At 51.3% G+C, this 12,993-nt stretch overlaps 1 protein-coding gene across 2 annotated transcripts; it reads left to right on the forward strand.

Annotated features, from left to right (window-relative positions):
- Window positions 1-1,865: 1,865 nt before the first annotated feature.
- Window positions 1,866-9,020, forward strand: LOC308069669 (hydrocephalus-inducing protein homolog). 2 transcript variants are annotated; one of them, XM_080402359.1, is made up of 4 exons: window positions 1,866-3,261; window positions 5,212-5,278; window positions 7,251-7,585; window positions 8,276-9,020. In XM_080402359.1, exons 1-3 carry the CDS (start codon window positions 3,005-3,007, stop codon window positions 7,302-7,304), a joined length of 378 nt encoding a protein of 125 aa, XP_080258485.1. In that variant the 5' UTR covers window positions 1,866-3,004; the 3' UTR covers window positions 7,305-7,585; window positions 8,276-9,020. The 2 variants fall into 2 exon arrangements, 1 of the variants encoding a protein (XP_080258485.1); XR_013930480.1 differs by lacking the exon at window positions 1,866-3,261 and having other exon boundaries at window positions 5,067-5,278; window positions 7,251-7,486.
- The last annotated feature ends 3,973 nt before the right edge of the window (window positions 9,021-12,993 follow it).

Here is a 12,993-nt window from a genome sequence, read left to right on the forward strand (position 1 = left end):
GCTCCTTGTGCTACTCGCTTTCCGTACAAGAGTAGAATGGGATGGCAGGGTGACCTAAGTCAAAATCTGAGCTAGAATTCAGGCACTTTAGGCTGCTCCAGTGGTTCAGGAAAGCCTTCAGACTGAAAGATCCTGCACTATGCCATCTTAGCAGACTTAAGGAAGAAAATGAGCATCTTGGAGTTCAGCTGTAAGCCTTGTGGTCTCAGTTGCCTTTGCAGCAAGGGGTATGTGTGTTAGCAGTACACTTAGAGCTTATCTGGTTTCAGTAGCGAGGAGGCTGGTTTTCCGTAACTGCTCGGCATGCTTCAGGTGGGGCGTCTTTACAAAGCTGAGCTCTTGGTTTGGTGGTGGGAACAGGTGAGTGCTGCTCGCTGGAGACCGTAAAGCCCTGTCTTAACAAGGCGCTGCTGCAGGCGGTGAGGCCTGGAGCGCCCCGGTACGGAGCCCTACGTTAGGCGCAGGTGGTGGCTGAGATGCTCTGCCTGCTTGAGGCAGCGCTCGGGTGCGCGCGTCGCTGTCAGCAGGCTGCTGGGGTATCGCTGTCAGCAGGCTGCTTTGCCTTGCTTGGGCTCATACTTCTCAGCTCCTGTGCAGTCGTCTTTGATTGCAGCGATACAGACAGCAGATTTTTCTCTCCGGCTCTGTTTTGTGAGCTTTGTGCCTTCTCTGAATGGATTTCAAAGCTCGTTTAAGTGCATGGGAAGGAATTCAGAAATCATGTTTTATACACAGCATCACTTTCTGAGGGTGCAAACTGATTGCTAAGTTACAAACCAGCCCAAGGGCTCCGTCAGAAGTTAGAAACCAGCCGCAAAGTTTATCTTCTCGCAGAGCACCTAGTGCTGGTGCCACCCAGCCCGGAGTCAGGGACTAGCACTGAGGCTGCCTGAAAAATCCAGGCGAACCGAAGGAATTCCGTACTGACATGGCAACCTCTCCCCAGGCCGTGAGACCAGGCTGCCCCTGCACATCAAAGGGAGCGGCATAGGGCCCCAGCTCCGCTTCAGCTTTGACCAGCTGGACATCGGGAAGGTTTCTGTTGGATCAGCCCACAGCTATGAGGTGAGCAGTGGAGCTTGCTGGGGTTGGGGTGGATCCTGATGGCCCCTGGCAGCAGTGAGCTTTGTGGACCTGCTGGATTTCTGGCAACACAGGCAGTTATGTGCATGGATTATTTGATGTAAGTTAAATGTGGGAGTTTTTGCAGAATCTGGATAGTTTTGATGGGGTCTGAAAGGTGCGTATGTTGTCCACAAAGCCCCGATCCCTGCGTTTTGGCAACCTCCCTTTGAGATCAGCTGGGAGGCTTCGTGCAGAAAATCCAGCCCTTGACACATGAAAGCAACACCGGGTCAAAAAGGTCAGGGGCTTTTGTTTCAGCCCTAGATGATGCACCCAGGTTTCAGCACCCTGGTACCCTGGCGGTTAAAAAGCAGCTGGAACAAACGTGTTGTGTTCCGACTCGAGTCCGTTGCAAACACCTTTCAGTGAAGCGCATCCAGCTGGTTCCTGGCGCCGGAGGGAAGCCGGGCAGCCTCCCCGCGCAGAGCTGCCCGCGCAGGCACCGGGAGCGCTGTCCCTGCTGAGCAGCCTCCTGCCACCCTTCAGACCTGGTGCCCCTCTGGCTCTATGAACAGAGCAGGGCAGTTCTGGAAATGAAGCAAAGGAGCTTTCTGCGTATTTGCCTCCCCCCGCCGATTGTGGCAAGTTTTCTCAAAATAAAAACCGCAAACAAAAAGATACAGCGACTGAAAGAGGTGGAAAATGAGGCAATACATCATGCCAGACACTTTCAAAAGCTTGACTTTTACAGGGAAGGACATGTTAAGGTGTTTTCTTACCAAAATATTGTGCGCTGTATGCATTTTTGAATGCTGATTCTTTATTGATTCTATATATATCCATTTATTGGTTTCATTACTGGAGAAAATGTGCATAAGTAGATGATACTGTAAGTGCTGTATTAGTAGCCAGACTGGAGGTAAACCTCAGTGTAGGATCCCTAAGTGCAATTTGTAATGAAGGTGTAAAACATATGAGTAGTTTCCAAGTTACCAGTGCAGAATTTGAATACATGAATGTTTTCAACAGCGGCTACAAAATTTTAAAAAAAAGGGCTGTACCTCTGCTTCTGTCTCAGTTTTTCTGACAGGTTTTGTGAGGACAAAACTTAGGGAAAATAACTGCCAAGCAGGTAGATAAGTCCACAGAAATGGCAGGATTTCACCTGCAGCCTTCGGAAACTGTAGAGCTTTGCTTTGGGTAGGTTTGGTGACCACCAGTGTGCTGATACTCACAGGCAGGCGTGGGCATTTCTTGCTGAATCTCAGCAAATGCTGCAGGATTGTGTAGCTTGTTGGAACAGTAAATAACGGTAAATTAGTAGATGATGGCTGTGAATATTTATGAAAGAGATTCTTTAGAGCAGGTGGAGCTGCTATGCCCCTCACTCTCATCCTTTCTTGACATGTCTGGTTGAGCAGAGACAAAGAGACTCTCAGATTAAAGAAAAGAATAAAATGCGCCTCACTGACGTACCCTAGCAGAGTCGGGGAGTGCTGCTGAAGCTGGTTATGGGGCTGTCCCGAGGTATTTTCTACATCCAGTAAACTTGCTGGCTGTAATGGGAGCTGAATGTGTTTTGCCCTTGGCAGGACTGGGCTCATCTGGAGCGGGAGCAGTTAGGTGACGATTCGCTAGTAATGCTGCGACCGCCCTTTGCTGCTCTTTGGGGCAGGTCTGCATCGCCTTGGTGATGCTGAGCACATCCTCAGCCCTGCAAGTCCAAGCGGACTGCTCTGTGCCAGTGGAATAAACCCAGAGTGACTCTGTTTATGTGAAGTCATCACTGGGTTTTTTTGCATGCAAAAACCCAAAGGCAGAAACTGTCCTGTTGTGTTTTCTTCGGCTTCAGCCAAGCAGCAGCACACAGCATCTTCTGCCTTTTGTAGAAGTTTAATTAGAAAACAAATCAGCCTTCTGTAAGGAAAGAAAATTCCTCATGTATTTCCATTTTGTTTTCTTGCTGCTGCAGGTGGTCCTGTTTAACAAAGGAGTCATCGATGCCCCCTTCAAGTTGGTCCCTCCAGCGACCGCTCAGGGCTCCTGCTTCTCCTTTCTCCCCCAGGAGGGCATCGTTTTACCAGATGGCCTCCAAGTCATCCAGATCTCCTTCAGTTCCACCGCCCTGGGGCAGTTCACAGAAGAATTCCGGTTCAGTGTGGATGGGTCCCCTGAGCCCGTGACCTTGACCGTCAGGTGAGGAGGGTTACAGGAGCCTGGGGGGTGCCTCCACAGTAATTCCCACTGCAGACTCCTCTCCTCGAGATGGCATCTGTCTCCTTGCTTTCTGTCTTGCCTTTGTTTCAAGGATCCCTGTCCAGCCCTTATCTCTCATTCTCCAGCCCCACAACTCAAGCTGTTTGTTTCAAATGCTTTTGAGATGCCCACCCACCGGGGCAAGCCGAGCCTCCCTCTTCAGGGGGGGGTTGTGCACTGGATTTAGTTCTCCAGGGAGGGAAAAACTCCCAGATCTTTTGAGTGGAGGTGAGCTGGCTGGTGGGACACGGGGCTGCAGAGGAAGGAACAGCAGTGGGAGCGCAGGTGGTTCCTCTCCTACCTTGTGCTCCTTCCTGCTCTGCGAGGACCCCGATCTCCCTTCAGAAGCACTATTGGAAGATGTGGCTGTTGCCATAAAGACTGCCCTCTTCCCCCGTTCTCTTGCAAGCTGTGCTGTTACCGGCTGTAGCGCACAGGGCTCTGGGCTGGCTGCTTGGCCGAGCCCTCTGGGCAGTCCTTCAGGTCTGACTTCCTTGAGCACAGCTCCTGTGTGCTCAGCAGAAACGGCAGCTATTTCCCCCCTCGCTGCAAGGCTCACCCTTGGCAGTTTCCCAGTGTGAGACCCAGGTGTGGCTGGTTTGGAGGCAGTTTTCTATCGTCTTTTGGCAAGTGCTATTACGGAAAGCATGTCTGCTCCCTTTGCTCCATCCAGAGTAGGATGCTGGGGCTCGGGAGGTTAAGTCTGATTACGTGAGGTCCTTGGAGAGGGAACCTCATTGTCAGAAGGGATTTGCCTACCTAACTTGTTCTCAGGAACTAATTCAGCTCCAGGAATCAAGAATTAGCATGGGATTGAAACTCCTGAAAGTCAGATTTTGAGTGCTTTTTGATTGCGCAGTCAGAAGATGCCCAAACCATAGGTGATTACTCTTTACTTGGAAACAGACCTGACGAGGTCCTGAACACTTGTTCTTTTGCTGTTTAGAAAGGGATGCTGGAACTGGGACACCACGGGTGAGTGCAGGTCCCTCCTGCGGGAGGCTGGGGTCTGTTCATGTGTACGAGAGACCCGGTGGCAGTCCTGTGAATAAACTAGGAGGCACGGGTCACTGTGCTCCTTGATCTGTATTTGTTTTTTTCACCAAGAGGCAGAGCTGGCATTGATTGGCATCAACCATGAAATTAATGAATGTTGTGCAGCTTCAAGTGCTGATTTCAGTGGATGTTGGTGAGTTTTGGAGTTTGGAACCTCTCTGAATTTAGGGATGGGCAAGCTGGTGTGGTGGCTTCAGGACACTCGTGTTGGGTGGTGCAAACAGTCTTGCTCTTGGATGTGTCAGCTGGTCCACTGGTGACAAGCTGATACTTTCCTCCAAGATTCAGCCACCCGCTGTGTAGAACTTGTGCTGCGTTTCTCAGTAGATGTCTGGGGCTCCTGTGGATTCGTGCCTCAAATTCCTGCACGCGTAATGATAGTGTTGAATAAGGTCTGAGGAAGATGTCCATATAGCCCACGGAAAGGCCAGTTCCAGCAAAGAGATACCAAAGCAGGGAACCTGTGGCTGAGAGGGCTAGTTACAATGAACCTGCTTCTGCATGGACAGCTCTGCCCGTCACATGACAGATGGGGAAACTGAGGCACAGAGCCATCACTTGTTCAGGGTCCTTCACTGGGCCAGCAGCAACCTGGGGGTGTACCCTGCCTGCCCTGGTGCCCTGAGCCACCTCAGCAGCTGCCACCTGCTGACCACGTTTCTTTGGCTGCCTCCTGTGCAGAGGGATGCTGTGCCGAGCGCAGGGGTGACAGGTTGATTTGAAGCCCACTGTGCTGCTGAGACCAGCTTCTATCCGTCCCGGTGGTAACGAAAGCCGAACGCTTTGCAGTTCTTTTTGACCAAGCCAGTTCCTCCTCTGCCTTTGTCCTTACAGGGGCTGTGTCATCGGACCGACTTTCCCTTTGAATGTACCTTCCCTCCATTCGGCGACGTCTCCTTTGGTGAGTGTGCCCTGGGCTTGGACCGCCGGTGGGGAGGTCTGTGCCTTACTGAAATGAAGCGCTTTGGGAGCGTCTGTCGCTTGTGTTCCTCCACAGCAGCCTTCAGGGTGTTAGAACCAGGGCTGCCGCTTGCTCAGGTGGTGTTTTGCTGCCGTGAGATCCAACAGGACCAAAGGAATAGAAAGTCAGTATTTTTCTGGTGCCCTCAGAGCCTGCTCAGCCCCAACCTCCCAATCCTTGGCGGCAGAATGATGGTGAAAGCCCTTGTCCCAGAAGGGCCCAGGGGATGGGGCTGCAGGAGAGAGAGTTGGAGCCACACGCTAGCCTGTGGCTGCTCAGGGCGAACGTTCCTGTTGCAAGGCGAGGACACCACTTACCCACTTGACCTTTAGTGTGAGCTGTTAATTTGTGCTGTGAGGGCTCCTTGTTATCACCTGCCTGGTAATAAGCCCAGGCAGTAGCTCGGCATTGGATTGGGCAGTGATGTCTCCAGAGATGTGGGCTCCTCCTCCTTCCCCAGCCGAAACACTGCTCCACTGACGGAGCCGGTGGCTGAGCACCCAGAGCATCTCCACTGAAACGCAGATTCTGATTCTCCATCTCGAGTCTCAGAGAAAAGGCTTTGTACTGAGATGATCTAAAGTTTACATGTGGAATCAATTGTGGATTGATTGAAGGGCCATGGTCATTCTGTGCCCAGGATGCCTCTGTGGTTTCATGCTGTTCATGGACTTTCTAGGAAAACTCGATACTTTCCCTGAGCCACTGCCCCCTCTCCCTGCATCACCACTCGGCCACTTCTCTGCTTCCTTTTGAATAAATAAACCCACAAGAAACGCACCAGCAGAAATGCGGTTGTGTAATAGGAGATTCATCCTACTTAATCTGATTTCATTAACAAGGCCTTTTCAGCTGAAGGCAGCTATTGTATTTTTGCTTCTTGTCACTGTTCTGCTGGCTGTTGTCTGCATCTGGTGACTTCGGTCCCATTTGGGGCTGTGCAGTGGGTCAGTCGGTGCATGTCCTTTCTGTGCCCCACCCCCGCCTCCCTGCCGGAGTAATTGCTGGTGGTGGGCAATGGTCACTGCTGCTGGGCACAGAGAAACTATCTGCTGTGTCTGCAGGTGGTTTTCCTCCCTGTCTTTATTCAAATAGCACTCGGTAAGCAGGGCATGGGAGGTGTCTTCTGGCAGAGCTGGTGTCCGCTCCAGACCAAGCTGCAGGCTGGTGTCCTGCCTCTGCAGAACAGCCACCCCCTCACCCAGTGTGGTTGTACCACTGGTTTTCCGTTGTGGAAAGCAAGTGTCAGAGCTGAAGTGATGTCAGGCTTTGTGGGCAGTAATCAAAGGCAGTGTGGATGTGATGTCCCCGTGTGTTAGGTAAGGTGAGACACAGTTCCTGCTCATTTCTAAGGAAGCATCAGGTTTGCCTGCAGTGAGGTGGGCTGAGTTGTCATGTGCTCGGTCTGGTTGCCCCAAAACAGGAGATGCCTTAAGGGTCCTGCCTAGAGAAACTGCATTAGAGTGCAATGCATCATGTTGTAGTGCCCAGTTTCATCCTTTCTTTTCCTTACATGACAATGCCCTACTTTCATATATTGAAAACTGGGGGAATGTTCATGGAGTTAATGGGGGATTTTACAGGCTGAATTTTCAGAATAAATGCTCTGTCTGGATGCACACTGATCAGTGAGAAAGAGTTGGGGCTGGTTTGTGGGCAGGTGAGAGGGCTCCTCACAGGTAGAGACAGCTCTTCAGCACCAACGGCACTGCCCATTGCCAAGGAAGCAAGCTGTGCCATCCATGGAAAAAGCAACTTCAGTCACAACTCGCTCCTCCCTGAGCTTCTCCATTACCTCTCATTCACACTGAAAAGAGATAAACAACATGCACCGGTCTGTCCTAACAGGAGAGTCACACCAGGAATCACGGGATAACTGGGGACTTAACTGGTATTTGTCTCACCTTCCCAGGCTTTCCTCGCACCCTGCTGTGTCGCCTCACTAACACCTCCTTGGTTCCCATGACTTTCAACCTTCGCATCGCTGGCGATGGCTCAGGACAGCGCAGCGTCACCAGTTTTGCTCAGATATCAGACAACACTTGCCCGTCCTGGAGAAAGGGAGCCCAACATCACATCAAGCCAACTGAATTCACCATAATGCCCTGCAAGGGGACCATCCGCTCCCAAGGAGCCCTGGGTATCCAGGTATGGCACGAGCCCGGCCATACGTGCTTCAACAGTGGAGCTGAAGCTTCACTGGTGCGCAGGAGGGCTGTAGTGCTGCTGGCTTTGGGCATAACGCAAGTAAGAGATCGGTGTTCGTGTTAGGTTTTTGTGAGCTGGGGCACTCTGGGGCGGAGCACCGTTTTGTTTCCAAAGTTGTAAGCCAAGGATCATGTACCCTATGGTCAAGCACAGAAGCCATGCGTGTGTGTCTGAGCTGCTTAGAGCAATTTGATTTAAAGCGGGCCGAGGAAGGATGAGGGACTGTTAAAAGAAAGATGTCATTGCATAAAGCCGTTTGCTATTCTTCCCGCTCTTATCTTTCCTCTCGTGTTGAGCAGAATGGTTGCATCCACTGCAGCGGGGACTGGAAAAGCTCCAGCAGCCGTGAGCTGCACAGCTGCTGCTGGGCCACGTTTTGCCCTCAGCTTCCCACTGTAAAACTGGACTCATTCTGTGAAAGTCAACAGATTTCCTCTGGATTTATGCTGTTGTAGTCAAGAGTAAAAATTGGTCCCAGTGGCAAGTAGAACATTAATTGTGCTTTAATTTAGCTTACATAAGCCCTGGTATGCAAGGCGTATTAATAAATCGGATATCGCCAGAAGAGTTTTGTTACTCGGAAAGACAGTGGTCTACACGTGGACCAGCAGAAGAAGTAAGGCAAAATATCGCTCCCTTTCCTGACCGTGGGTGAGAGCCAGAGGACACCACGCGTGGCTGATGGCTTCTGGCAGTGATTAAGTATTTGACGCTCTTCTCCTCTACCAGGTCACCCTGTGTTCCAGCACGGTGAGGCGATACGAGCTGGCGCTGGTGGTGGACGTGGGTGGTGTTGGCCAGGAGGTGTTGGCGCTGCCTCTCACAGCCAGGTACTGGCGCTTTCCTTGCAGCTGGCCACCTTTCCCCGCGTACCCATGCCCAGCGCGCTGCCCGGCGTGGGGTGTCCTGGCTTCAGCTCCAAATGAGAAATGTTGCTTAACGAGCTAGTTCTGCCCAGCTCGCTGTGAGCACAGCCGTGCTTTGAAAGCAGCCCATGATGAGATGTGCTCAGTGCTCAGGGCCATGTCTCTGTCTTATTTTTATTTTATATTTTTTTAAGGGAGCAGTGATTATATTCACTATTGGCCTGTTGTCTGGGACTTGAGGAGTAACGAATCTCCAAAGGGCTGCTCCTGCTTCTCCCTGCAAGCGGTGGGCTTGTGCTGGGTTGGCCCAAAATGCAGCATTTGTTTGGAAGGCGGCGAGCAGCCTGCTGAAAGCTGGGGTCTGGCTCAGTTAGTGAAGGCGTGTGCAGATGGGAAAGGGGCTTACGGCAGGAGTGGTGAGGGGAAACTAGTTCTTGGTGTGGCAGGTGAGCTCAGGTTTCTCTGGTTCTCTTGAGCATGAACGTTCCCAGACTTAAGCCAAAAGCTGCTCTTGCTGCAGCCACGTTCAATGCCGTTGCGCCGCAGCGGGTGCCAGTTTAATGACGAGAGGGATGCAGTTCGCTGGCGCTGTTCCCTCTGCCCGGCAGAGTCACCCACTGCAGCCTGGGCTGCAATTTTGTAAAACGAGTGGGAATGGGAAGAGTCAGCGTGTGGGCTGGTGGGTGGAGGACCCAGGCAGCTGCAGGAGCTGGGAGAGGCTGGTCACCCAGTGCGAGAGGCAGGCGGTGCTGGTGCCCTCCATCGCGGGGGCAAGCGGCTGAGGTTTCAGGCAGGGCGAGAGCGGTACGGGAGAGGAGGGAGTTGCTTTTACTGAGATGCTGGAGTCTTGTTTTCCTTGAGCTTTGGGGAGCGCTGGTCCCCAGCGGGAAGGCTCCCGCAGAGCTCGTGCCTTGCTGGGACTGTGGGAGGGTCCTTGCCGGCCTCCCGGGGCAAAGGAGGGGCAGAGCTTGATGAGAGAGCACTGGGGCAGGGCACTGGGCAGCCTCTGCCACGGGAGTCTGGGGCTGCCCCTCCTTTACAAGAGGCTGTTGAGTAAAAAGAAGTTAGAGGTGATCGATTGCCGTAGAGGTAGGAAATGTCTATCTGGCAGAGACAAATGCGTTGTGTCTGTTTCATGCTGTTTGGGGAGTAAAGAACTTCTACATTCTCTCAGTGTCTCTAATTCCCTTTGGTCATCTCTTCACCCGGATGTGTCGTTCCTCTGCTGCACGTGCTCAGCCCTGTTCTGACATTTGGATGGTGCTGTCTGAAGTTCCCTTACGAGTGGATGCTGACCCTTGTGAACGACAGCGATCTTCCAGGCTGCTATGCAGTCCTTCCTCAGGCTTGGCGTCGTGTTCGCCTCCTGCCCTCAAATGTCGTTATTGAGGAGTTTATTAGGAAAAAAAACGGGGTTTGGATAAGACCTTGCTGTTTTATATTCAAACCTAAAGTTTTGGAGAGAACGGGAAGCTACCTGAATATGAACTTCAGGAGCGGTTTGAACTCTTCAGGAAGCAGTTTCGGTTCTAGTCTTTGGGGTGCTTTCATGCAGGAGAACTTTGAGGGTTGTGAAAAGCTGCTGCAAGGAGGCCACCAGCACCGGAGTGGGTGTTTGTGGGTGCAGCAGCTTTTGGACCCTGCGAGGATGCTGATTAGGCCTATATAAATCTTGCACCTTGTGTTGCGCCTTTCTGCTTTCTCTTAGGGATTTTTAAAAATGTGGGTGAATTGCCGTTGTGGTAGATGTTAAGGAGCTTGAAGTTTCCTCAGAGGTCACTCTGAAGTTGTCTTTGATTCTGTCCCTTATAGAGCACAAGGAAGATGCTGCTGTGTGGTACTCCAGCCCTGTGCCGTGTGGGATTATCCAGCCTCACAGCTCGGTGGAGATCCCGTTTACGCTGGAAGCCCAGGCGATAGGAAGGCAGGACACTATGGCTGGTGTCTCAGTGTTTGGGAATGAAAGATCCCCGCTGGTGAGTGCTAGGCGAGATGCGTGCCTTTGTGTGACTCATCTTGGTGGGCATAAAGTGTACAGGGGTTCTGCCAGGGAAAAGGAGAATGTCATAATATGTGGCTGGTGCGGACACGGAAAGAAGGGATTCATGGCATAAGTAGCAGCTAATGCCTAGAGAAGGGTGGTGTCCTCTTAGGTGGAAATCTAAGTGTCTGAGATGGTGTTTAATTACGGACGTGTGAGGCGGGATAACAAGCCCAGTCTGAAACCCAGAGCAATTCCTGGGTCTCTCACTCTCGTGCGTTACGAGATGAGCAGCAACTGCTGCTTCATTAGAACTCTTGTTCAGGAGTGCACGGGGACATCGCTGAATGCCGCTAAAAGCAGGAGCGGTGTAAGAGACCGTGCTGAAATGATGATTTCTGTAAAGCTGGATTTAAGCTTTCCTGAAAGTCAAGTCCATCCCGCCTGAGAAATAACCATTGTATCTCTTTGCCAAAAGCCCCAGCCAAAGACGCATGAGACTCCACACTGCTTGCATCTGGGGCACAGGCTTTTTTCTCTTTTTTTTTTTTTTTTTTCCCCTACCAAGCTTGAAAAGGGGTGAGGCAAAGCATTCCTGGACTAAAGGCTCCTACAAGACATTTGCATTCAGGCATATACAGCAGCAACAACAAAGTGTAGGCAAGAGAATGTTGTATGTGGTGTCCTGGCTTCCACTGGCTGAAATCGAGAACAAATATAGTTAATTAAACTTTAATTTAAAAGGATACTAACTTTTGAAGCAGCTGTTTTGAAATGTCTTGTCCTCTCTCTGAGCACGGAAGGGGATATCAGAGGATTCCCGAGAACGTGAAGCTTTCTGTAACAGAAAGGAAGGCTGACATTTTGAAAACAATTGCAGGGATATAAACTTTTTATAAACCGAATTGAAACGATGATGCCAAATCCCTTGGATGCCACTGATCATCTCAACCCTGGCTGCTGGGGATGTGCATGTAAACCAGTCAACAGCAAGGCCAGGCAATGCAGGCTTTGCAGGGAAGTCTCAAGTCTGACAAAACAGTTGCTTGCAAACAGAAGGCATGCTTCCCCAAAAGAGGAGGGTTTCTCCCCACTGGAATAACCAGTTGTTTAAATGTCAGCTGGATTTTGAACTACAGGTACCTTGAAAAGCTTTTACCCTTGGGCTAACAATTTATAAATTGAAAGTTGACCTTACCTTAATGTTTTCTATTTGGACGTGAGCGTGTCAGTGTTTTGCCCAAAGGGCGAGCATTTCAGCTGGAGAAGCGTAGCTGTCCCTAAAGAAAGGACTAGATGCGTTGCATTTTCTATAGGTCTGTCTTCTGGTTGCAGTGCAGTTCCAGCAGTTCCCTGGTAGCTGATGCACCCAAAGCTTTCTGGGCTGGCAGAAGAGCTGGCTGTCTTGTTATGTGTCCTGCACTGGTGGCAGATCCTACCCGTACGGCTGCAAGTCTGACCTTGGGAATGGCTGCGTGTTCCAATAGAACTTCAAAGCTCGTTCTTGCCTTAGGCTGGGGTGCCCAGTGTCGATGCCTGGTCTTTACCACCGTTTCAGGCGGAACGTGGTACAGATCTTTCATCCAGGTTGTGCAGAGTCCCTCCACAGCTCTGTTGTCGGGTATTTTGCTTGCAGGTGACCGCGTGCCAGCTCCAGTCTGGCATGTGTCATCTGCATGAAGGAGCTGGTAAATCCCAGCGCTGGCGTTACTGGTGGCAGAGCTGCCATCGCTTCTTGCTGCCTTTCCCTGTGCCATGTTGCCTGTAAGGCTGTTGAATGGCATTTTCCTTGTCCCTTTTAGAACCCTGTAGATGAAGGGGTTGGGGTTTTTGAAGCCCTCTCCTTGGTGGTGAGGATGCGTGGTGTTAGTACACAGGCTGACAGAAGGCAGCTCTCCTGGGCATCCTCCAGATGTTGTTCTGCTCATCCCCAAAGGGCTCTGCCCTGCCTTTGCTGCTGCTGTCCCGCTGTCACTGGGAAGCTGAGCTGGCTGGCGAGGCGCAGCTCTTCCCTGCAGCTCCTCCTTCCCGGGAGCTTTGGGCAGCATCGCCCAGACATGCATCATCGTGCATGGCTTCAGTTCCTTATTTTGGAGGCCCCAGCCTTGGTAGGTGAGTTTTTTGGCTCTTAGTTGCACGCAGCAGTGCCCTGTCAAGGGATGAGCATTTCTGGATGCTGCTGCTTCTGGCTGAGTTGGGTTGGTGATTCTGACAGCTGTCAATACCACTTCCTTGAGCCAGACATCATTAAAGGTTTTTCATCGTGGAGGCTGGTTTCTTTTTCGGTTAAATCGTACTCTGTGCCCTCCAGTGAATCATACGGCGTCTGGTCAGTGTTGGGAGTTCTATGCATTCAGATCCAGTTGAAGTGTTGAGGTGTTTGGAACCAGCGAAATCCACCGCAAGAGTGGACAAATTCTCGTTGTTTTTAATGATGTGGGAAGGTGGTTTAGCAAAGGGATCTGTGTTCCTCCTCCAGTAGTCTGTGCCAGTTCTGCAAGGAGAAAGCTTTTGGGTCTGACTGTTAAGAGAAAAAACACCGCTTGAATGATGTAATGAATAATTAATGCCTGTTATTCATGTCATACCAGGAATACACA

This window comes from Falco punctatus (genome assembly GCF_963210335.1).
Source record: "Falco punctatus genome assembly, chromosome: 9".
Classification (NCBI taxonomy): Eukaryota; Metazoa; Chordata; class Aves; order Falconiformes; family Falconidae; genus Falco; species Falco punctatus.

Excerpts from the sequence above, each read along its gene's own strand:
- LOC308069669 (XM_080402359.1), top strand. The coding sequence starts at position 3,005 with ATGTATTTCCATTTTGTTTTCTTGCTGCTGCAGGTGGTCCTGTTTAAC. Across the intron at positions 3,262-5,211 it reads CCCGTGACCTTGACCGTCAG|GGGCTGTGTCATCGGACCGA; the intron begins GTGAGGAGGGTT and ends TTGTCCTTACAG. Across the intron at positions 5,279-7,250 it reads ATTCGGCGACGTCTCCTTTG|GCTTTCCTCGCACCCTGCTG; the intron begins GTGAGTGTGCCC and ends TCACCTTCCCAG.